The 26,870-nt window shown below is 38.9% G+C and overlaps 1 protein-coding gene across 1 annotated transcript in view; it reads right to left on the reverse strand.

Moving 5' to 3' along the window:
- NR3C1 (nuclear receptor subfamily 3 group C member 1) overlaps positions 1-26,870 on the reverse strand; it is a 70,536-nt gene that overhangs the window by 15,220 nt on the left and 28,446 nt on the right. Inside the window, exons 3-5 of the mRNA XM_050905312.1 lie at positions 11,409-11,572; positions 7,216-7,332; positions 2,117-2,395 (exon numbers count right to left, since the gene is read on the reverse strand). Of these exons, the coding sequence (XP_050761269.1) occupies positions 2,117-2,395; positions 7,216-7,332; positions 11,409-11,572 (560 nt within the window). The remainder of the gene's footprint in view (positions 1-2,116; positions 2,396-7,215; positions 7,333-11,408; positions 11,573-26,870) is intronic.

Genomic DNA, 26,870 nt, shown 5'->3' on the forward strand with positions numbered 1-26,870 from the left:
TCTGGAACTGATGGTCAGTTAGGTAGATTACAAAAGACAACGATTATATTCAATATACACTATAATTCATTGGGCTATCTTCCAAAAATAACAGTATTTTTTACTTTTTGTGAGAGCATTCCACTAGACAATAAATGGTTTAATGTCAAATTTTGTTCTTACTCAACAATTGTACACTGAACTTATAAAATACGTATTGCATTAGTTACCATCATTAACTGCTTCTAATCTTATAAGAATATGTAGCATGAACAGAGCCAATTAAACAATGAGGAAATGTGTAAAGTCTGAAAATTGGTCTCTTAAACAGTCTTAAAATGTAGGCAGCTTTTAATTTGCAACACTAGTTCCTATTAGATCCTGCCTACATTTAGCAAGAAAATACTGTGCCATATTGAATCATTCTTGAAGTCTGAATTCAAGTTGATTTTATTTAATTTTATTAAGCATCTGACATCTAAAGAGCTCGTAACAGTGCTGCTTCCTGAAGATGTGCAAATAGCATCCAGTAGATTGATATATAACAAAACTTGGTATGTCTAACAACTTCAAAAAAAGCTTCTGGCTTTGGAGACGGCAGTAACTACCACGTACTACTTCTAAAATACAAGCACAGTGTTTCAAAGTTATTTCAAACTTACTGGGTCAAGTCTTGAAATCTTTGCTCAAACCCTCCTCAGGAAAAGGTTATTTTGCAATCCCAGCTAAAGGGTTTGGCAACCAGCGCTGGCTTACTGTTAGTATGTCTGATGGTGTACAACCAGTAGAAGTATATACAAATTACTCATTAAGAACCGCCTTAGCAACCAAAAAAAAAAAAAAGGAGATAAAAAATGGTAAGAATAGTTCCTATTAACATAATTATCAAAGAGAAGATTGGCATTTTCATTAAGAGCATATGTTCTAACCTGAAGGGTTTGTCTAATTAGGGAAACTGTTCAGAAGAGATTATGAACACAGAACTGTTTTATAAAAATGGTATCTAAATTTGTATTTGCGAATACCAGATGGTCTCGTAAAGACTTGTCCCAGAAGAAAGTGTGCGCATGTGAACTTTTCCTAATGCAGACCTTAGCTAACTCAGCGTAATTCCCCATTGCAGAAAAGCCCTGACAGACATACATATCTCTCTATTCACATCTCTGCTGGATGTATATATTTGACTTTACTAGCCTTTCTCTCCTACTGTTAATTTATTTCCCCTGCCTCAATAGAGACACCATTATGACTCATAAATTTCATTATCAGACTTTTTTTTTTTTTTTGGCAGACCTGTTACGTGATGTTATTCTTGGGCAACATCGGCATTATGGAGGTGTTTTTGCTAGGGTTTTTGAAAACAGGTAGCTAATGGTACTGAGTAGAAGTGAAAGGGAGAAAAACACTAGTCTTTGTTCTGTCAGGAATAAACAGATCTTCAGCTTTACTTTCGGCCCTGGCCTCTCCCAAAGACATTCTATGCGTTACGGCCAATGCCGAGATTTGAGATCACTTCTTCTGTAAGGCAATTGCTAACTGTGTCTTCAGGTGGGAGCCAAAATAGCAACAAACGTTCCACATTCCTCAGGTGGCAGTCAGTTTAATCGTGTAGCTATAGTGCTTGAGAGAAAGTGAACATCTTGACTTCCACTACGGGACTGGACGCTCAAATGCCTATTCCCAGTCAAGAAGAAACTAGAGATATGGTGAGGGGTAGTAAAAAAAGAACCATCCATGAATGCAGACCCAGACAAGCCAGTACAGCACCACCAGTCTGTAACAGTCAAGAGAACCTCATTGCTAAAATATTCAAGAAATAATTATCTAAGAGGTGCAGCTAGAGCTAATAAAAATAGTTCTCTGTAGTACTTTTAAAAACAAATCTCTATTTTAATATGAATTTTAACACTCAATGATCAAAGTGTTCAAGTAAAATGACCTAACTTGTAAACCTAGTAAATAAATTTTTGCATCTGTGTTTTTTCTGCTTTTCCACTCCAGATGCATTTGAGACACGAATAAGGCCAGCTAGTACTAAAACTTCATCTGTGAAGGCTTTGAAGGATACCAAATACAAAGACAGAGTTTAAGTACAATAAAAAGACTGCACTTTGTAATGAGCGTATTTGCGTATTACCTGGTATTGCCTTTGCCCACTTCACTGCAGCTACTACTTGCCGTCCTCCCAACATGTTGAGAGTTGACAGTATCCGCCAGCTGGAGTCCGGCAGCGTGCTGTCGTAGCCCGAGTACAGCACCTCTGGCTCGATCACTTCCAGCAGGGAAACCAGGGTCGGGCTCAGCTGCGGCAGGGACGCAGGGACAACGCTCTTGTTTCCAGGCGTTTCAGAAGCATCCCGCGTTCCCGTTACGTTCGTCTGCTGAATTCCTTTTATCTTCTTCTTTGTTTTTCGAGCTAGGAAAGTTTTGGTGAGTCACAGGTTAGATAATGGAAAGTGACCACACAGCAATAAAAACGTAACAGAGGAAATGCTGCTTTCATTTTCCTGCAGTTGTAGGTCAGGCAATTGAAACTTTTAAAGCATTTTTTCCTAAAACTGGAAGTAATTTCACATTAATTGTAATTAAACTCCTCATGAAAATAAACTTATTTTACGTTTTAATGAAAGTCACATTTATGTTAATGTTTCAAAATGTTAAATAACACCCGCAGGTATGTTACAAGGCTGATCCTAAAACACGAGGCCTGATCCTACAATTTCTATTACATGCAAAATTTCAGTGAAACTTCATGTGACAGCATGACACCTGTCTGGAAATATTTGCAGGACTGCGCACTTTGTAAGTTCCTTAAAATATTAAGTATAAAAGCCATGCAGAAGAAAGGAAAAAAAACCCCCATATTTAATGGGTAAGAAGTTACTCAATCTCTCAAGCCAGGGAAAACATTTTTTTGAAAATGCTGGGCCGGAGGAGATTTTTCTCTTGCCAGCTCTCTTGCATATAAATCATTGCTGCGTAATTAAACCATAAAACTAATTCGCCAAATGAATAAAACATCACACACACAGAGATGTTAACTGTAAACTACAAAAAGTTGGAGCAACAATTTTATTAGCATATTGTCAATAATGGAGTCTCCTACTTGGCTTTCAGCTCTCCTGGATGCAGTCTGCTACACTGAACGCGCTATTTAACGGAGACCAGAGTGAAACCCAGTTCTTTTCCTGTGTCTCAATTAATTAATTGATTTCTGTTCTGGAACTTCCGAGATAAATCAGTAGCACATAAAAGCCTCATGTAATGTGGTTTCACATTCAAAGTTTCTACTGACCTGTTCAGAATCTCTAATCATCAGAAATGCACCAACTCTGTAGCTTAACAACATATAAAATCCCCCTCCTAACCCTGTTTCTCCCACTGGCTAGGACAGAGACTTCAGAAACTAACTGCTAAAGATAAGAAATTCTCTATGGACCTCGTATAAATTGCAGTTTCCCAAAGGCTTATACACTGGCCACATTTGCCAAGACCGTCATGGGGGAATAGCAACAGTCCTTTCCTTGGAGCAAAGAGCTGCTTTTTATTCTCATCTAAATTTTGAAATGGCTGCTCCAAAATCCTTTCAATATTCTAGCATTTTTTGCTCAAAAGCAAACGAACTGCTTTGACTTAAATTTACACGCACGTGCCTTCAGCTTAATGCAGACACCTGGTATGGAGTATTTCCAGCCCAGAAGGTCTGGGAAAATTATAATCAAAAGAAATATAACTGATAAGACAGAGTATTATGCAAGAATTTTTATGAGGCTATGCTACTAGACCTGACTTAGATATATAGTTGTAACTCACAAAAAAAGAAGGTTGAGATAATGTATTTCTTTACAATTTATTTTCAAATATAAAAAATACCACAAATTTAAAACCAGCTCCTTAGGGCAAATTACAGAAGACAATGCATACAGATAAACTCGGCATGGAAATAAAAGCATCCGAGGTTTTCTGTTAAAAACAAACAATCCACCCCCCAAAAACCCCAACCCCCCTGCAGTCTGGCATCCAGCGAGGTTCTGCAGGCTTCCTATTTCCCTGCACACATTTCCTGCCCGTTGGGCAGATGGCCTGTGCACCTGAACCACGCCGGCACCGTCCCGGGAGGTGATGAAACGTTCCCACCACCATGCTGAGGACCAAACGCTGCCAGATAGACATGGAGACCATGCACTTCACTTCTAAAATGGGATTTATAATGACAAAACCCACTGCAGTTACAGAGCAGGGCAATGAATTAGAAAGAGGAAGAGATCCTTCAAAAAACTGAAATAAATTCAAAATGAAGATGACAGAAAAAAAATCATAAATTGCCAACAGTTTAACTATAAAATGCAGTCAGAAAGGCCAAAAAAATTATGAGATGACTTTTTACAGGCATAAAACCCAACAATAAATCTTTTTTTCAAACACATCAGAAAGAGAAAGGGTGCCAAGGAATGCCTAGGGTCAATTAACAATGAAAGCGGAAATGAGAATTCAAAGAAATAAAGGCTATAGTACAAAATATCATTATTGTACCATATAAATCTCTAGTACCTGCAGCTTGATAGTTTTATGTTTCTGCAGTCCCCTACACCCAAAAAAACCATGCAATAGAAACAAGAAAGTTCCAGAAAAGGGTGATAAGTAGGGCCAAAGGTACGACTGATGATAAACCAGACTACAATAGAAAATTATCAAGTAACATGTTTCTAGTGTACAAGGAGCCACTTTTGTCTCAGCACAAGAGCAGGTAAGAATTAAAATACTGCACGGTAGATTCTGTGTATTTATTTATTCAAAATTAAGTTAGTCTTCTACCCAATACCTAACAGTGAAATTCACTGCGGGTATTAGAAACCTAGAGATATTCGAAACGTGACAGGACAGATTCATGGAAGAAGTCTACCAGCAAGTAAGGCTAAGTGAAAGGGGCCTTCAGGCTGACATGCTAGGATATTTTGATCTCTTGCTATTCATTAACTGGTTTGCTTATAACCATTATTTATGCACTGACGATACACCTGATGACTTTTCAAAAAGAAATTACTGTCTAAAAAGTATGCAAAATTAATTATCTTTTAAACAACAGTAATTCCTGAACTGTGACCCTAAAATAGCCAAGATAAAAGGAACTCTTTTTTAGTCTCTTCTGCACTTTATGCTGCCTTCCAGTTTTCTATTCTACAAGTTCTTCTGTACGACCAATTCACCATCTGTTCAGACCTGTCCGATAGATCATCGTTTTCACGGTTGTTTTTTACTGCTTCACACTACCTTGGGTTCTTCCATTTTTGCATTGCTAAGTTTCTAGATCTCTTTTCCATCTCAGTCATAAAAGTTCCCCGCCCCCTTTTCCAACAACTTATATAACAATATCCATCCTCCAGAAAGTCACTATTCTCTAGGATTCTCTGTGCCAAAATTCAGGCAAACAAACTATAGTTGGAAGGGCTCCAAACTACATGCGGAAGAGTGGCAAGTATTAGACGTCATTCAATTTTAATTTTTTTTGGTGCAGAAAGGCAACTCAAAGAAGACGTCCTAGAGCCTGAGATAACTATATTGGTGTCTACTTTAAAAAGAGTTCACATAAATTGATGCAGGAAGGGAAAGGCTTACTATTAGAGTAATATACATAATAAGGTGCTTTATTCATATAGATAAATATATGAATATGATATATGAATTTTGAAAACAATTATGGAGAGAAAAAAATAGAAACAAGTCTTAAAACAAGATGTATTCTTTTCCACCTCAAAATGAAAATTGTGTTTTTTTGCATTATTCTAAACTTTCTTTAGGCTTTGCTTTTACCTCTACTTGCTACTGGCCCCAGCAGCCCCAGCAGGGCATTGCATCTTTCCACCTTGGACACCAAGAGCAGGCAAGCAGACTACCCTGCTATTATCTCTGAAGTTGCAAGGTTGAGCCCACTGGGAGGGTCTAAAAGCTAAATCTAGCTCCAGGGAGACACTCGTTGACAACCTCACGTACTATTTTAGAACCCACTATTGTAGATTTTGGCTGTTAAGAGATGTACCCTCACATCCTGCACGCAGATCACAATAACACTTCAACAAACCAACCAGCAACCTCCTCTCTTCCCTGCAAATCTCTACCATGAAGTAAGGGATGTACTTGTAAGCATGTCATAGGAGGGGAAGCATTTCAGACCATTGGGTTTTTTCCCTTTGCTCTGGAGGAAGGGGCATGTAGAGCGACCTGCAGGGCCAAAAAACTGGTGATTCATCCTCCTGCGAGAGGTTGGAAGCAGAAGAGGAAGAAAGGACGTGCTAACATAGACTCCAATATGTGTATCATCTATCTCTAACATAATTCACCACTTACATTTTACCAAAGGATATCATCACTGACTGAAATGAAACTCTGTTCATATTTGTATCTGACAAATACATTTTTGACATTTTTATTTTATCTGACAATTTTGATTATACAAGTATCACCATGATAACTATGCTAGTAAGTACTGTATTAATCTCTACAGCTCAAGGAAAAAACATCAAGCATAAAATGTAGCTGACACTAATAAAAATGTTTTATGCCATTTTACAACTGCTGCTTAATCTGTAGTTGATGTGGTCTTCAGTTTCTCATAAGCCTTCCAGGACTTCGCAGAGAACAAATATGTACTGGTACGTTTAAATTTATTTACCTAACCTATCTTTTCTAGAGAGATTCTGACAGACATTTAAGAAGAATCCACAGCATGAACAAAAATAATTTCCTTTTCTTCAGTTTGAAGATATAAGCCCCACTCCAACTTTAGATCTGTGTCTCTGGGCTTTCGTCCTCATCTGTGGTTTCAGTGTTAGGTCACGCTCCCGAGTAAGGATGGGCAGGTGTCACGCTTCCCTACAGGAGTTCTCCTAGAGTTCTGCTGTCTCGGATTCAGTGAAAAAGCAACAAGATATATGTGCTGACAGGAATAAAAAATAACCCTGACAGGAATAAAAAATAACCCTGTTTTGTGTGGATGACTCGCTTCTCCTGAACATACTGAGAGACAGAGCAATTGAGTATGGATAGGAAAGTACAGGAGAAATTTTAGCATTAAAAGATCTTGCTTTTCATTAAAATGCTCATACATGCCCTAAAATGCAGTACTTATTTTTAACATATTAAAGTGCTGCTCAAATAATTGCGTTAGCTTCATAAGCAGCATGACCTTTATTGTCTAGGACTCAAAAATAAAAAAGGGATTTGAACATTTTAAGTTACCTTCGAGGTTCATGCCAGCTTGAAGACATTTCCGGTAGCGGCACGCTGGACAGTTTTTCCTCCGAATTTTGTCAATAATGCAATCGTTTCTCCCAGCGCAGAGATAGTTGTGCTGCCCTATATTCACAAAGACAAACAAAATAACCATAAGCTCTACAATTAGAGTAGTAGGTGAAGTCATTCATTCCCTCAGTAACGTTAAGGATCTGGGGACTATATAATACCTTTACTTACTGTACTTCATTTCTTGTGAAAATAAGATCAGTATCCATATGATTTCATATATCTATACACCAAACATGTCTCATATTTAGACACCAAAGCCAGTAAATTTAAGTAGAAATCCTATTTTCTATTTGGTAACATCAAGCACATTCTATTTTTAAAACTGTTTTTCTCTTACGTTTCTCAAAGCTATCTTCTATAGCATGTTTCCAATTTCCCTAATTAGCTTCACAAGAGATGTAAATAACGTTCATAAACACGTTTTGAAAGTATACATGTAAACATTTCTACAGATACACAGACAGAGCTTTCATCATTTGGAAAGTCTTGAAACCTCCTCCTTGTTTAACTTGGAGTCTGAACTGGACAAACCAAGTTCTCTGGCATTTTTATGGATTCACAGATTCAGAGCAAAACTGACTCTAGAAATACGGCAACTTGAACTACATAAATTAACTGTATTTCTTAGCTGTTAAGAGCAGGGCAACAGAAGAGTAGTATCTATTCTTAATTATTTGAATTATATGAATAAGTGTCTCAATATAACTTATTTAGAGAAAGGTATTGCTAAAAGATATATCCTTCTCCCAGACAGGGATCAAGAAACATGTTTCTTTAGAGGGCAGGAAGCTGCAACCTAGGCTTTTACACTATATTTCAAAGTCCTAATAGTATAATATTGCGAGAAACAAACATATTTTCCAAATACTGAGTTATTAACAATGGAGTCTAAGAGTCTTCTCACAGAAAAAGATGAAGGTTAGGAATTTGTTTCAAGTCAGCTGTGAACATCATGGGTATGCATTAGACAAACTTCTCCAGTGAAGTGTTTCAAGTTGATATTCCAAGGAAGCCCTGAACGTTTTTCTGAACAAACCCCCCTACCTTTTTCATTTGAAGAAGAGGAAGCCTTACTGACCCTTGTATAATCTCTGTGTTTAAGGTAACTTAGAAAGTAGATCCATGATTCACGATTCTGTTTGCCATTAGCATACTAATACGTATAGAACAAATACACATGCATGCACACATGAAATACAAACCGATGAATATCTGTCATCATTGTAGTGGAACAGAGACTATAATTTCATGTCTCAAAGATGTTCAATGAGACCATGGTTTCACACAGTCAATACAGATGCTTCAGGTGTAGATTTTCCTCAGCTGTTCCATTTTTTTTCCTAACAAAGAGCTTCATCTCCGTGAAGGTACTGTTTGGTTTCTTGTATTTACTACTTACCTATTCTTGCCTTTTTTAGGTGAAAGCTACACCATTTCTTTGTATTACATTATACTAAAGCCTTCCTGTCACACGAACATTTGGTGGAAAAATGAAGGGAAGTTGGTCCCACCTTCTGCTTCACGTCTGACTGCTACCCAGAGGACATGCCAGTTGCACAAAGGAATGCATTTCAGTTGTCTTTGCTGCTCAAAACTCAAGATACTTCACAAACAATACACTGCTAAAAACTGGTAGTGAGCAAACGGAGATGTTTCCAAGGGGATTTACAGCAGACGGGCATTTTACAGAGAGGCCGGACACTCTTCAACATTGCCGTGCCCACAGCACAAGTCGGCGCCTGGGGCTCTGAAGCACTATGAGACTGAATGAGTCTTTGCTCATTTGAGCACACCGGCGTGTAAAAAGGTTAGAAACTGCAGACAAAGCATTTTGGGAGATGGAATTCAGAATGCTGAAGAACAAGGACAATCTGGAGCACAGCAGGAGGCAGAGGTGTTGGGGGAATCTGAAGCGGAGGGGAGGTGTGAGGATCTGAAGCAAGGCGAGGAAGCGGAGGTGGGGAGGAGTGGTAAAGATCTGCGTTGGCAGCGGGGTGGGGGTAACATTCTGGGATGTGAACGGGGTTGGTTCTGCGACTGGAGAAACTGAATCACAAGGGCTCTGAAGCACCACGAAAATAAGGACTAGATGGCTTTGGCCACCCTGGGTTCCTGAAGAAAGGCCCATTTGCGTGGAGAACTGTGTATATACAGTTGCTGTCCCACCTTCATCCTTCCTCTTCTCCTCTAGTTCTACTCTTCACTGAAAGAAATAAACTTTATATTGATTTTCTAGATACTCATACTTCCAGTTTCCGTGACTATTTCTGTCACAGTACACATGCGTGTAGACAAGGTACAAAAAAGGGTTTCAGGCTAAAGGCTGGATAACCAACGTGCAGAGTCAGCTTGAACTGTATACTAACAGGTGCCTGGCAGCTATTAATAAAAAGGATATCGCAGAAACAAATTCTTTTTACATATCTTCCTAATAAGAAAAATGCCTATAAGAGACAAAAGCAAATTATTTGTTCCTTGAAGTGAACACTAGAACTAACAGATACTGGAAGACCTCCTGAAAACATCCACAATAACTAATTGGAAGGATTAAGGTTGGGATAATCTATGGAACAATAAAAATGAAAGCGGAGGTAAGCCTCGAGGAATTTGTTGCAATTTTTCAGCTACAAGCCTCCTTACATTTTTAACATTAATACAGTTGATATAAGATGCAGCAAGTTGCATCACTGATCAAAAGGAATTACTGGGTTGATTTCTTCATATATCAATACTTTTGTGATTTGTTTAAGCTTGAGGACTGGCAAAACCACCGCTATGACATATATGCAGCTGCCATACAAGACTTCTGAGAGATATCCAGAGACCTTATTTTAATCAAAGATACAGATGATTATTTGTTTCAACAAAGAGCCTGGCTCTAAATGGGAGTGCAACTCCAGACAGGACCAGTTGGGAGTCACAGAGAGCCCAAGCACCTCAGTGCTTTGCACTTGAGCTCATATCATCTCGTTATACTTCAGAAACAGCTTCAGCTTCCCACAGAACTGACACCCTTTCCCCTTGTGACTAGCAAAAACTGTGATATGAACTTGACTTTTCCGATCCCTCCGAGAGGCTCTGCATTTCCATGGAGCTCCCTATTGCATCCAGGGAGCTGGGAACTGGGAGAAAGTGCTTCTTCTGAAAGACTGAATGGTGGCTCATCTTTGTCAAAACAGCCTTCCCTCTTCTCCAGTGAAACCCAACTTGCAAAAACGTTAGCAAAAAATGATAGTCTGATACACTTCAAAATACCCAGTAACGGCTGCACGAAGAAGGCACGAGACAGGAAACCCTGTAAGGATGTAACTAACAACAACATAATATCAGAACAGAGGAATCTCTATCCTTTCGGAGACACTGAGAATATACTCTTAACTTTTCTGCATCTCTCTGATACTGAAGCGAAGAGTCAGACCTTGAGGTACAACCTAGTTCACTACAAAATGGCTACTTACAGCCCAAAAATCACACATTACTTATTCTGCTATATACACTACAGATTCACATTTCATTTTCCATCATCTCTATTTTCCAGAATGATTTTCTTCCTGTGATTAGAGAGAAATCTCAATGATCCAAAACCACATACATGTTCCTGTTACCTAGTTACCCCCGCAAATAACACACATGGACATGTATGTAATTTAACCAATATTGCTTATAGGAAAAATTGTACAACTATCATAACCTCGCATATAACAGATTTATTAAGTTTCACATACAGTTTTATACACAAAACAGCTAACATTAAACTTAAAAATCACAAACTTTACAAATCTAATGCACACAGACAAATATCTGTATAGAAATAGGACAAATAAACAAAAACAACAGCAGTGAAAGAAAACGAAAGAAACAAAAAGCCAAGACAACAATACACCCTTTTACACTGTGAGTGAATGGGAGCATTTTATAAATGTAAATGGAATCTATGCTTCAGATAATACACCACTATCAATGTTATTTACTATGAAAAGATCCGTGATATAATGGATGGGTTTTTCCAGTAGGATTCTAGCAAAAACACGGATTCCAGTAAGATTAAATAGACTGGTTTTCAATGTGGATGATATGTATGTGGATTTTACATTTTTAAACAGCAAATTCACCAAAACATGTCTTACCTTCCACAGCTCTTTTGAAGAACACTTTGCAGCTGCCACAAGTAAGAACACCATAATGACACCCAGAGGCCTCATCAGAGCAAACAAGACAAAGCTTGGGAGGTGGTCCCGTAGTTGCTGAGGTTGTGGATGTAGAAGAGCTTACATCTGATCTCATTCCAGGGCTAAAAAAAAAAAGGCAGAAAAATACCTTTAATTAAGATCTATGGGACACTGGCAAACATAATATGCATAACTGCAAGAAATGGATCGCCCTCATCCTCAAATATTACAGTTCTGCACACAAAGTTCCCTAGACTCTGAAACAGTTGAACAGTGAATTTTGTAAAATGTAAGTAAAGCTGTATGGATTTTTCATGGCCTATTTGACTAGGTCAAGATTACTTCTCTTACACATTTCTGAAGCCAAGTTTCTTGCACAATTATCCTAGCCTTTAAAATTGACTCTTGAAACATGCTCTTGCTCCATATTGTTTTCATTACTGTCACATTCCCTGCAGTCTGCATTGAGTCCTACAAGAGCTTAATTTCCAGTATCATCACAGAGTTTTCTACTGGGATACTAATACAAAAAGCTGTGCAAATTAAGCGATATATTGATATATATTCACAGTAATAAATGATCATTTCACCCCAGCATTTTAGGAAAAGAATATATATTCCTAATTTCAGGATCTGGTTTTCCTATGTCAACATACAGGCCATCTACAAATGAAGGGTTAGTTCTTTAACAAAAAAAATAAACCATTGTTAGAACAATAAACAATCTATCGTAATCACCTTCGAGCTGCTTCTAATCATAAGGGCTGAACCAACAGTGGTTGTGCCAAAGTTCAGAGGCTAATCTTATTCAGCACGTGTAAACAATACAGCCAAAACCCGACGCATTACCTGTTGAAGGCTGCCTGGACACCTCCTGTCAGAAGGACCGTTTTGTTGAGTTTATTTTCACAAAGTTTTAAACTTCTAAAATGCAATTTCTATACTGTATGGTTAAAGTGATTTTCACAGAAAATTTTGTCCAACAGGGTTCCAGCCACTTTCCAGATGAAGATAGAAAATAACATTTTTTTAAGACTTTGGTGCCTTTGCTTGGAAACTCTCCAGAAGATCCACGTTCCCTGATGTGGGCTTAACATTTGTACGTGGGCTGGCTTTTGCATGGAAAATTCCCTTTCCTCTCCTCAAGAAAGTCTGACCAGCTTTGGTCACACATTTAAAAAAAAAAACCAACATAGTTCTCAAACATTCACAAAAACCTTAGAATTCCAAGCCCGAATTAAAACACTCCAACACCTGGGAGGCTTTACTTTTGAACAGGTCGCCTCCATATGCCCCATCCCCAGAGAGCAATTGAGAAATGGCCCGTCCGGCAATTCAAAGGACTTTTGCTGTGGTGTTTGCTCTTACTAAGAGGGAGTTAGATAATAAAAGCAGACAAGGAGTGGGAATCCTACCACTCACATACAGAGAGATAATAAAAGCAGACAAGGAGTGGGAATCCTACCACTCACATACAGAGGGATAAAAGTCAAACCAGAATAAATGTGTCAATGAAGTCCACACTTTGACAAATATGGAACCAGAGGGCAGAGAAAAGTGAGAATTACTTGTGTTAAGGGAAAAAATGAGACAGTACAGGCACGCAAAGACCTAAGGTACATGTAGACCCCTCTAAAAAACAGTCTGATATGAGCTAGGGGAGAAGGTGACCTGTATCTAAGACTAGAGCAGAGAGGGCTGAGCAGAAAAGTGAAAGACAAGACCATAGCAACAGCTCAAACATGCTGGAATAGCGGTGGGAAGAAGGAGAGAAGAATAAGACCAGAACAAGGGTGGTGCGAAGGCTTCAACAGGAAAGGCTGGCAGTGGGAATGAAGTAGAATGAGTCAACCTTGAGGAAAAAGGGAAGAAAAAAGCCCACCCAGGAAAGAATGCTTCTTTCCAGAACTTGGAAAAGAACCCAAATCCGTCACATCACTCCTTTGCGTTCAGAAAATATTTGTGAAGTGCTGCAATGTTTCTTCTACTCTGTTACTCTACAAAGAGGCTGACAACCATCGTTAGCTAGTCTGTCAACTACAGTGGCAGTCACCGATAGATTGTAATCCTGTTTATAATCCATATGATGAATTTTCTGTGTTTTATAATTAATTTGTCTTCTTTTAAAGAGCAGAAAGCTATAATAAAATACTAAGGTTGCACAATCCAGCACTCAACATTCAAGTAATGGCGGAATTTAATTCAACCCAGTTACATTTATTTGATGTCCTTACAAACACGCATCTTTAATTACATGCTCATCCTAATTTCTACAAAGCTTGTCTGCCTTCCTCAGCGCAGAGGCACTCAAGGAATGAATACCGTTAACGATGGAAGTTGCCATTTGCATGGCCCCATCTCCTCTGATGAAGAAATCGGCTGATGGAAGCTAATGGCTATGGGTTTGCAGGAAAAGAAACCTCACGGATAAGGAAGCTGAGGATTCAAATCTACTTCTGCCTCTTATCACAAAGCTGTGCGTGATGGTATTTGGTTAATACAAAACAGCCTTCTCAGAAATCCTGCCTTCTTAACAGACGGCTGGAGATCTGGCACATACTTTGCAGAAAGGCGCACTACAACCTCAAGTCAACGGAGCTGTGCTTTGAGCTGAGCAATGCCCAGCTCCTCTGGTTGAAGAGACCCTTCCTCACCACGTGACTGGAACTGGTGCAGATGTTCAACGCAGATCACATTTTGGGTGCTCCTGCCTTTCCCAGCAGATCTCAGCTTCACTCCGTATTCAGAGAGGTAAGGTCTCCGTGCCCTCTGGGTTGCCTCAGGAAGTACAGAGCAGACCCCCACCACTGCCAGAGCAGTTCACCGGGCAGCACAGCCTGCTGCGGGATCTCACGATGGCCCCAGGTGCTGGGCTGCAGCGTGCACATCTCCTTCGCTCTGGGGCAGGTCTGCTGTTCCACTAAGATTTCAGAAGGAATCCTGAGACGAGAGGGCAACCTCAGGCTTGAGAGCCCGTACCTGGTTCTTTGCTCCCTCACAGCTTTCCTGTCTAATTAGACAAATAATTTTGACTACAAAGCTTTGCTTCCTTTCATGCGATACATATATTACTTTCTTCTGTTGTTTGGTTTGTTGTGGTGTTTTGTTTCCCCCCCAGCTTACTGATCCATTTGGAAAGAGGAATTAAGTTGTTTCTCCACTTTGTAGAGTCATATGCAAAAAAAAAAAAAAAAAAAAAAAAAAAAAAAATCAACACCTCAAAACCAAAAAACCCCTATTAAAAACAGTAATCACTGGCCAGTCAAAAGCTACTGTAAGTTGCCTTATCTTCTCTAAAGTTTTAGGCCCAGTAGCTCCTTTTCTTATACTAAAAATCTCAGTTTAAACATTGAAATACAGGCTGATAGCCTATGATTTTTAAATAAGGAATATGTAACTTGAGAACTTCATTTCATTAAAATGATTAAAACCAGAAAAAGATGGAAACATCTTTCCATGCACAGTTGTGAAGACAGCTAATTTAGACACAAAAATTAAACTCTTTATACCTTAAAAATGCTTTTGTCAGAAATTTGTACGGAAACATTCATCAACTGTCATAGAAACTATGGTAGTGCCAAACATATTCCACTGAAACTTTTCAATCACCTTTAATTTTTAAACAGGGCTCATTTTCTGTACCACTACCATAGAAAATGTAACATGAGAAAAAGCAGATGATATGACTTACAAAACTAAAAATAAATTACATTGATTAATAAAGCAGTAGCCAGCAATCTAATCTGGGCTTCTGGCATATCTTTTTCAAGCCTGGCTATATCAGATAAGGCCAATATTTACTAACTGTGTGGAGAGCTGCCAGACACTGACAGTCCCCTGGTCGTGTAAAACACAATTTTGCTTGCCTGAAACATGGAGAATAGGAGGGATTATAGTGCATAAGGACTCCTTAGCAAGAGCTACAACAAACTGGCTTGAGGTTTACTAGAAATCTTTTACCTATAAAGTTACACATAGTAAAAGACAAACAGCCACTTCCTAAGGAAGAGGTAAGGGAGGGAAATTACACTCCCAGATAATACGATAATTAAAAAGTTCCAGTCAAGGAAACATACGGGGGTAAAATGGAAAGACTTAAAGAAAAGAAGATGCAGCCACAGTAACGAGCTCTGTAGAAATCAAGTTGCTTAACCAAAGCCATTTCTGTGTTAATCATTTACCAGAGACTTTCGGACCAGGCTCAAGGTTCAAACTTTAATAAAGTCGGGTGTGGTAAGGTTTATGGCAGTGTGAAGTTTTCCTTTCTCGGGGTCCCCGTCCACCGCGGGTCACGTCGTCCTCCCGTGGAGGCCAGCGGCCAGGGCCCGGGGGGACACGCTGACGGGGGCCGGGTGAGGCAGTCACACCAGCACCATGCTCCTCCGGCGCGGCTATTACAGCCGGGAGATCAGATACGGGTGACCAGCAAACTCACAGCCCTGCCATCAGCTATAAACATTTGAGCAGAAAGATGTGGCAGAGAAAGTTATTCGCTCTTCTGAAGAAACCTTCCTCCAGCGCAGTCGTTCATTACTGAAGAAAACATTTGCTTTTTCCTCTTTCTTCTATCTTTACTGTGAAGAATATAAAACCTCCCCGATACAACACAGAATGTGCACCCTCCCCTACACCGAATCTACTAACACTATAATATTATTTACAAAAATATACTACCTTCCTGTTACTTTACATTATCAAATGAAAAAAAACCTCTAGTGAGATAACAGAGAGATGAATACTCTCAGCAACTAAAATTATTAGTCATTTACAGTCTACAACTTCCAACTCTTTACCAGCACATGAAAGCTTAGGATGATCAGCCTTGATCACATTTTGTCCGAAACCACACCCAGCCCTAGCACAGTTCTGCTGAAGGGTAAATTCTTTTAAAAAATGCGAAATAAATTAGCACCAATAGCAAGTTACACATGTGCAATGAGAAGAGAACTCAGTTAACAGTTTAAAAACTAATTGCATTTAAGGAAAATGGCTGCAAGCTACAGAACAGGGGAAGGAGCATCTCGGGAAATCTGGGGGGCTGCTAGGGAAAGCAGCAGCTGTCATCTTAGCAATTTTCACCTTTAAAAAAAAAAAATCTACCCTGAAGAAAAGTTCAGGGGAAACGCATAATACAAGTTTTTTTCAGACATACGGACAACTAAGGCATTCCCTGGTGCTATTATAAACTACAAAAACAGAACACTTGCAACTGGCTCCTAAAAAATGATAAGGAAATGCTATTCATGTCCAACTGCCAACTCCAAGGAAAGAAATGGATGCAATAAGTCTAGGGTGGGAAGAAACAGCTCAACATTTGACTATATTTATTACTTAAGTTTAAAGCAGGGTAAAAAGACTATTCATTTTGCTCCTACTTCTAATCTATTGCTTCACAAATATGAGCTGCATTCACTCTGCATGATATAGACCACAAAATACTGCACACCGTAAGTCTTGGTTCTCCAGCATAAGTCACCTTACTATTCAACTAACATACTCTTAAAGGCGAGTTACTTATCTGCTTAAGTAGTATCACCGAACTAACAGTAAAGAAACAATTTTCAATGTCATTGCCGTCTGGGCCTCATTCTTATCTTCTAGCAATGAGAACAATGTAAACACTCAGCTGCATACACCAACTGATTACATTTTTTAAATTGCTTGCTTATTTCTTTATTAACTAGAGAAACTACTAATTATTTTTTATACCCTCTAGGCAGGAAAGTAGTTTTCAGTTCAAGCAGAAAAAAAAATTTTAAGACAAGGCTATTGACGCTATACAATATTAATCTATGCTTCCCAATTGAAAATAATTTCAAAAATGCATTTTGCTGAGAACCTGAACCACTGGTTACGATGGTCTCTTCCGTCTCTTGTAACGTATTCACTTAAGTTTAAAGAAACTGAAAATTAGTATGAGCTGGTAAGAACCAATGTTTTCCTCCCAGGCTGCCTGCAAACTCTATGGAGACACACACACAGCCTTTGGTTTGTCCGGCCACTGCCGAGGGTGCACACAGCTCAACCATTGTCAGTGGGCATTAAACACACGGTGATTTACCCAAAGGCCAAGGTGTCTTGGGGTGCTGACTCAAACATTCCTGCTGACTGCCTGAACGTACAAAACACCCACAAACCCACAAACCAAACAAACGAGCCCTCCAAATAACTGAAGAATAGGTAGGTTCTGTATAAAAGTTTTCTTTCCCGTTTCGTACTTAAAACAGAGAACCGAATTGCTTTGGTAAAAGCGCTGTTCTTGATTACAAGCATGTCCCCAGTGATGCCATAAAAAAATTAAAAATCTACTATAGATTACAGTATTTAACCAAAGCCTGTGAATAAAAGCATCCAGTATTACTGTTTTACAGCCCCTCTGAAAGCCAAGATGACTAACACCATTTCCTTTATCGCGCACCCAGATAAATGCCATATCATGACTTGATAAACCAGGAAACCAGATTTTGAACTGATGGTCTAGTTTTGTGCACACGCCTATAACGTGACCAAGATAACACCAACATGAGGAATCGGTCACCCAGAAAGGCCCTGGCCAAATTTGCTTCACTGCTGGATACAGAAACTCGTGGCAGAGAAACCTGTTATTTTCCAATCAGATTGGCAGGTACCATCATGCCTCCTCCTGACATTGCCTCTACATAAGGATAAATTTTACTGCTAACTCACAATGGAGTACTGGGATTCTAATTCACAGAAAAATTTAAAATATGAGACATACCTACAGCAGCAAAGTCTCATAATTAACCTCTCCGTCTGCAGAACAACATACATTTTACCATCCCTTTAATACAACTAAAGCAGACTGTAGGATTCATTGTTTTGTATAAAGTCACCTCAAGTACCATAAATGTTTTTGCTTATGTTTCCAACAACTCAGGTACATCGTAACAAGGACATTGACCAAAGTATCCAGACTGAGTTCCAAACAAAAAAGTTACTTCAGTTCACACCAAGAAAAGGCTTTACATATATCCGTTATGAAAGATTTTATGTAAAAAAAAAATACACTTATACTGGCAAACAAAATAAATTGGAATGAATACCTTTCCCGTAAGTACTGTGGTATAGAACCAGTCAAACCTTGGCGCTAGCAAGGTTTTGATCTCCGTATAGCCCAGAGATCTTAAGAAGAACCTGAATTGCAAACCTAAGCGCTGTTCTCCGTAAGTATATGAAGAAATAGTATTTCATTAGAAAACCCAGTACCTACAAGCTCTGAATGTACAGGAATTCCTGCCTCCTCCCATGACTGTCCCAAGCCCACACCTCCACACCCAAGCGCTCTCCTGGAAGCTCGCAGGAGCACCGGCAACGGCAGCACGGGCATCACAGCAGACTGCGGCTGCTGGAGAAGGGACACGCACACACTCTGACATGGGAACACTGCACACACACCCCCCACGTCCCCCCCAACACCACGTGCTAGCCGACACAGTCTGCCACTCTGGAGAAGCAGATATAGTAATTACATGTGTTTATTAGAGCTTCAATGACAAACACGTGTTGTTAAGAACAGGCTTCACAGGGAGCTTGTGTTTCTCTACTGTTAGGCAGAGGTAGCAGGGACTATCATTCGAAGCACTGTTGTTTCATTTCTCATAAATTATACTCTATGAAATAAAAATAAACCCTGAGAGCATAGGCAAATACAAATAGCATGTTAACAGAATAATAATTTGGAAAGATTCTGAATATAGCGCAAGAGAAGTAAAACCACCATATTAAATAGCGCAGGTTCCCTATGGGCATCGGGCCCTTTTATCTCTCTCTCTCAGTCTGCACGATATTTATTGCAGGACCCGAGGCCGAGCGTCCTACCGCAGGTGCCTCTGACTCGGCACTCTCTAATTAACACGCCAGCGCCGGGCGGGCTCGGAGGAGCCCCCAGCAGCTCCAGAGCCCCTGGCACCAAAGACACCCCTTTCTCCCCGCTCCGAAATGGCGTCCGCTACCATTTTAGAGCTCGCACAGGAGTGAGAAAGAAACACTAACGCAAGTGAGCGACGCGACTTTTTTTTCCCCTTTTGGATACTCTCCAGAACGTAAAGGTTTCAAGGGCACAGGCAAAGCTTTCTTGGAATGGATAAATGGTAATTGATGTTGCAGCTGCAACCTTAGCTAGAGCTCTTGGGATTTCAAATGTACTATAGCCCTGAAGTATTTATGACCAGAATATGATAATTAAATTATATGTTCTAAACTTTTACATTTATTACAGCGCTCCAGTAAAGCAGCCAAAAAGTCTTACCTTCAAGGGTAGGACTTAATTTCTATATGAATCAATTTATGCATATTTTTCCAAAGATTTTTTTTTTTTTTTAAATTTCACTGTGCATCCTTGCTTCCTTAAATAAAGAGGCAGCAAAAAAAAAAAGAGTAAAGACAGAAGCCAGTACCTTTATACTTAAATAAAAACTTTACATAAAAATACGGAATCAGATCATCCTGGACCATCCAAATTTTTTATGCTTTGCTGGAAAACAAAATATGACCTCGATCTACATATATTTACAGACAGGTTGTGGATCAGCTAAAAACTTTACTTTCAAGAACTCAGTCTTGCAGATACATCCAGCTTTATATGCATATTTATGCACTCTGCGTTTACAAACTAAGGTGCAAGCAGGTGTCTCTGCAAAAAGAGGCCCTCATTAGGAAGGCTGCAAGACTAATATGCACTCAGTAGAAGAAAGCTCAAAAATATAATCAGAGTTACATTTGTAATTTTTTTTTTTTTTCATTTTAAGCACAATACATGAAATTGTTCCTAGTCCATTCAATCTCTGATTGCAGCTAGCACCGTTTCCGATCTCAGCAGCCACAGAGGTATGTTTTACCTGTGTGACGCTTTCTTGGAAGCAGTTTCTTAGTTTTCTGAACGCTGCAAACTAACCAAGAGCCAATGTACCCACCAAAAATTTATTATCTTAACATAGGTCCTTTAACATACTAATTTCATTTGCTAGCACACTGAATTCAACAAGACAGCAGAAACCTTGCAGAGATACTCTGTCATTATTAGACCCATGAGCTAAGATCAGTCACAGCATTTTAGCTTATCCTATATAGTCAGCATATATCAGAAAAGTATTTTACTCCTTATTACAGCACCCTTATTAATGTGGTACCAGAGGAACTGAACTTAAAATATTCAACAGGATTTGTTCCATTAATGACCTCAGCGTAAGCTATGTACATTGCTCTGGTCTTCTTAATGTGAATGCTTGTGTCAATCACAGGACTGCAGTCGCAGGCTGCCAAAATGATGTTGCTAGGACAGAAGGCAGGACACATCTGGAAAGCTGACTCTAACGTACATGGAAAAACATTAATGGTACTCCAAGAAATGCAGTAAAAGATTAAACTAAACTGCAATAGTCACAAAACAGATATTTTAAAAGCTGCAGGATAACACTTGCATAGTCAAATTGAGTCATAAAGCTATAAATATAGACTGGTAATTAGAAAGTTCATTTCTGCTATTTTGAAAAAAAATCAAGACTCTGCTGCTGCCAGTGTAACCCTCTAACAGTAAGCGGGACACTGATTTTTATGAATGTGTACACACAGACTTATTCAGCACAGTTTGTGCTTTTATCAGCACTCCATAACTATTTTCTGCTTTGCCAAAAAAACCCCCAACAATTAGAAGAATTACAAATCAATAAACACAAACAAGAAAGCAGAAATAAAACCCCAGCTCTGAGGAGGAGGAGGAGGAAGAGGAGGAGGGAAAGATGGAAACAGGGCAAGAGAAGCAGAAAGGAATGTTTCTTCCTTAATTCTTTCTACAGACCTTCAAAGAAGCTCTGTTTAAAAGTGGAACTGATACTAAAAGGAAGTCAAGATGGTAAATTCTTCAGTGCACAAACTCCATTTCCTTGTCGGTCTGTATGAAGCCTTGCACAATGTGTCTTTACCCTTGACATAGGCTTTCACACTTTTTTGTCAATGAATACATTTACATGCAGAGCAGTTTATTATGGAATATTAACCAACGTGTTGCATTCTGGGCTCTGCTTCAGTGGAAATATATGAAGAAGAGGGACGGGGATGTGTGCCAGTCTTAGGTTTTGGCCTCAGTCCATTTGACACGGCTCCAGGATGACTTGGTTGACTGTTGAGTCATAGGTTGGTTCAATTGACATTATTTTACATTTGACTAGTTATTGTTCTTTAAACTTTGAACAGGAGTCCAGAAGCTCAAAAAACACCAGTGAACCAAAAAGAAAGGGGCCAAAGCAGAGTTTAAACAAGATTCTTAAGCAAGAAAAATACTCTCCTTAAATGACATCTACTTTTAGCAGAGATAGCTAAAAAACCAAACCCTACCTCACAATTTAAAAAATTTCTGTTATATTACCAAATATCTGTAACACACAATATTAACTTCAAAATTACGGAAGAGATTCCCAGCTATCCTCCTCCCTCCATTAACATAAAGGTGGGAAGGAGAAGCAAACCTTTCCCCCTCCAAAATAAATCAATCAGTGAATGAATACTGTATTTTTAACAGATATAACAGTAATATATTCCTGAAATATTAGATCGTCAATGTGCATACTGTTAATTCACTTCAGCCAATACTCAATCTAAAACTGAAAATGAAAAAATTTAAAACCCAAAAGTTACTGTTTCAGTACTGAAGGTAGATTTCTATTCGGGGTAAGAGAAGCCTAGAAATACTATTGGTTTATGTTTTAAAAACATAGGTGTGTTTCACATGGATGTGATCAGAAATTAACTTGTTATACAGATGCATTGCATTTAACAACAGAAATTTTTAGTGAAGGTTGATTCTTCTTATTTTCAACATGTCTACTTGACTGATTTTCTTCCACTCCAGTTTACCCCAACTTCAGATAGTAGGTATGTTTTCAGTAGGTTTTGATCCCCTGTGAGTGAAATTCAATGTTATATCCACTTGTTCTCAGAAAAGCGATCAGCAGCTAAAGAAACAAGCAGAGGAAGAACCTGAGCTATCTTTAATAAGAGAAATGCAGTGTGAAGGGAGACTGGGCTTTGTTACAATAATCTAGCAAGGAGGGAATCAGCTTTCATAACAACTTCCAAGAGCATGAAAACCAAACAAAAACCAATAAAAACATCATATCTTGGGTACTTTGCTGGAAGACAAAAATACTCCTGATGATTTTGAGATCTTAGTCACAGAGGAGGTTGACTGCAAGATGTTCTTCTTCGTGCTGAAGGCCAGAATCAAGGTTCAGCGCCAACTTAGTATAAAGAATTGTGTAAGGTGCTACCCCTGATGTGTGTGGATTATGTTCCCCACTTAGTCATGAGCAATAACTTCACTTGAAAGGGTGAAGATTCTTTTTGACCACATTAGAGAGAGAACAGTAATTCCTGCAGGAAAGATAAGGAGCAAATTCAAAATTCTTGGTGACTTAAAAATCAGAAAGTTGCTGAAGGACAAAACACTGTGATGGCACGCTGCTAAGTTCCCCAAGGGAAAGGCTGAGACCTCCCACTTGGAATGCTACCAAAAGGTCTTCTTTCACGCTTTACCTTTATTTTTTGGTGCATTTTATCCTTCATATCCAGACCTGTGTGTGTACATGACAGAGCTTAAAACCGAGCAAGCCTGTCTAAAAGGTATTCTCCAAAGTCCTACAAACACTTTTAACGCCCTTAAGAACACAATTTCATTTCATTTCAACTGGCCTCTGACACGTCTGATGCAAAGAATATGTGTGAAACCATTCTTCCCCACACACGAACAGGAAGAAAAGCATGTAATAAGTTTGTTTACTGACACAAAATCAGCCATCTAAACTCGGGTAATATTTTCAGAAGGACAAGCAACAAGTAGTACCATAGACCTGTAAGATGTGTATAGATATTGGATGTAATTTTCACAGCACTTTTAAGTCAACTTTATTGAATTATCTAGTAGAGTGCTCTAATTGCTTTTGTCAACACTGTTAAGCAATTACAGATACAATTTCTGCTATAACATGCATATGCAGTAGGTTATTATCTGCTTTTATTTCCACTTGGCATCCATGTCACACACTCAAAACTATCAAGATGTTTCATCACATCCCTCTTGTTGCATACTCCCAGACTTTAAAAGCACTTCTTGTCTTGGTGTCCCCCCACCTCCCCGCCCCAATACTTTTAGGTCTTGCCTTCTTTCTCTCTCCTGGATTTCTCATATTATTTATCCACTTTCCTCTGTCCTCTTCCTCTACCCCTCCCCATCAGATGAAGGAAGCTCTATTCCTTCCTTGCTCACACGGTTTCCTGGCCACATTGTTCATCTCTGCCTCTTTGTATATTTTCTCTTCCTGAGCAGCACTGGGAACCCCTCCCAATTTAAACTCCATCTGTAAACTTCATTAACAGGCTGTTTACCTCTCTCACATAACTATCATGAAGGTGACTAGTCAGATAATCCTAGAGTCTGTACACACCTATCTCCTCCACACCATCTCTTTTCTCTGAGAGCACCTTGTGTGTCTTAAGGACTGCTCTGCACATTGTGCAGTTATTTCAAGTCTAAAACAGTGGGAACTCCAACATTCTTTCAGAAAAGTATTAAAAACTTTCCTGGTGGGAAACTATGTTTTCTTTTCCTGAATTTCAGTGTTCATTACAACTAGATGCACTCTTATAACAGTCCTGGTGGCCATTACAAATCTTTTACAACCCATCACTATCTATCATTATCTTTCCATATCTTTTACTAACAATTTGGCCACTCAGATTTGCTAGTAGAATAGGTCATGATATCTCAAATAGAAAATTTTAACTATGGTCACTGTTCAAGATTTACTTAGTGTAGTATACATTGCATTCAAATCTGCAACAAGTTTTTAAGTCATTCCTGTTTAGTTTACAAAGTCTGTTCCAGTAAGAGAGTTGTAGTATTCCTTACGGAAAAATGGAAAGCTGTTTAGTACTGAAATATAGTATAAGGCAGAATTCACTGCATGATGATTTTAGAAGAGGCTAGAGATCATTCTGCTCCCCACCTGAAGAAAACAGGTGTTTAATTCAACTTTTAAAGACTATGTATTAGCCACTAGGTCCTTACTTTCTTACAAAAATATAAAGGCTACTGATAAAACAGGTATTTCATCAGTTTCTCATATTTTTCATGAAACCAAACAATATAAAAATACAAAAATACTGCTTTTTGAGCTGCAGCTAGGAAGGGTTTCAAAGCACAGAAGGTGCCATAAGAACCTGAAAAGAGCATACAAGAGACGAAAATCTGGCAACGCCAAAGACACAGGATAGGGAGGAAAAAAAATGAAGGTTTATCTGCCAATTCCTTCAAACATTTCTGTTACCTGTCAGATGAACAGTCAATCAATCGATGCTACCTTTTAAAAATATTTACACAAAGCAAAGGCGGAAAAAAAAAAAGATCCATTTCAATCAGACATTGAGAAGACCCCACTGTGGTACAACTTTCATTTGCATAAGTCTGTGCTTCGTAATCAGCTTTTTCAGTAGCGAGTACTACAGCAACAAAACAAACCAGCATTCACACTCCCATGGTGCAGACTCCACAGAAGTGCAGACAACCATACACACAGGAACAAGCTTTTTACTCCAAATAATTTACTGTTACCATTTTAGATAGCTGAGCACACCTTCTAAGACAAAGTCAATGGACACACAAACATTTCCTGCTCTGATGGGTGCTCTGGCAGCAGGCAGTGCTCTTCAGTATATACTGATGCCCTGTTCCTAGGTATACTGAAGACAGATGCATCAAGACCCTTGTGCAATGATCAAGAGAGTACCCGCACCTCCTGCTACACCTCAGCATCAGCTGTCTGAGTCTGGCTTGGTTTGCAAGTAAAGTCCATAACTGATACTTAAACAGACAGACAGAGTTTAACAGAGAAGAGATGCTGACATTCAGAAAGGCTTAATATTTCAAATAAAAAGCACATTATGGTGCTTTTCTTTTACCTAAAACACAACATTCTGGTTTTAAACAAGCATTTCTCGTACTGCAGTAACAGTATCTTGTACTGTTACTGCATCTTCAAGAGACATTGATCAAATGGTTCAGCAAACTTCAACGCTGTATGACATTCTCATACAAAAGCTTTTTTACCCTTGTAAAGCTTTTCTCAGATTCATGGAGCTTCAGACAGATTAATTCAATAACAAAACATTTTTATGAAACAGGAAAGTGGTTAATCTTTGCTTATTTTTAACGGAGGTTGAGACCGAAGCAGCACATAAGCTTCCAGACATGTCAACAAAACCAGGGTTCCAAAACTAGAGGGCAGCCGGAATCAGCCTGGTTCCTCCAGAGCACTGCGCTCTTCCAGTCCAGATTCTCAATAGCCCCTGATAACAATAATTACCACAGGACTATTTTTAAGGTGAAATAAATAACTGTATGATCAAAGACTCGCATTATTTACAGTTTGTACTAAAATTTGTTAGACTATATAGTCTTTGAAGTAATGACCAAGCCCAGCGTTTCTGTTATGTCACTTACATGTTTCATCTGAGAAACATTAAACAAAGGTCAAACTGACAAACAAGAAAGTTTGCTAATAGGAACAAACTGAACACTGATTGCACACTTAACTCTTTGTTTCAGTAAGCTCTTCTTAAAGCCTGTGGTTAAGCCCATGTTTAAAAAGGGATTGACTTTGCACAAGTTTATGATTGTACATGCGGTGCCACTGTCGTTACACAACGAGGTGTTAGTTGTGAATCTCTGCCATGCTGGCCCTTCCTGGGAGAAAAGGAGCTTTTTGTTTTTATGGAGTCATCCCACAGCACACACAGTGTTTTTAGTTTCCACCTAGCCTAGGGAAGTTTCCTCAATCTAATATACTCGCGACAATATAATAACGGGATCTAGCTGAGAGAGACAAACCAGATTTTAAAAGTTAAAGTAATAACTTTTTTGAACTTACCTAGTCAATACAGAGAAACACTTAACAGCAAACAGTAATTCAAGCCTGTTTCTCCCCCACACTGCCTAATGTAGAAAACAGAACTTTGGATAATTACGCTCTTAAATTTGAGACCTCAGCACACCTACATTTAGATGAGATTTATACTCAGGCCTTGGTTAATTATACTCAAATTAATATGAAGGAATTATTTTCTTAAGTTTCGCATTTTCTTATTTCTGATGCTGAATGCATAATCATTATATATAGTTTCTCCTACCTGTAATACAAATTTTCCTGTTGAACAACAGAATAGAGGTTAAGACATAAGAATTGATTCTCCAAGGTGTTGACCTATTATCACTTCCCAGTGGCTTCTAAAGCTATAGATGCTGAGGACTCCCTAGTTCTGGAAGAAAAACAAAGCAACCACCATCAGAGAAATATAATAATTGTCTCTAACTGATAACACTAAAATAACAAAACCACCAACTTCCATGCT

This window comes from Gymnogyps californianus, chromosome 14 (assembly GCF_018139145.2).
Source record: "Gymnogyps californianus isolate 813 chromosome 14, ASM1813914v2, whole genome shotgun sequence".
Classification (NCBI taxonomy): domain Eukaryota; kingdom Metazoa; phylum Chordata; class Aves; order Accipitriformes; family Cathartidae; genus Gymnogyps; species Gymnogyps californianus.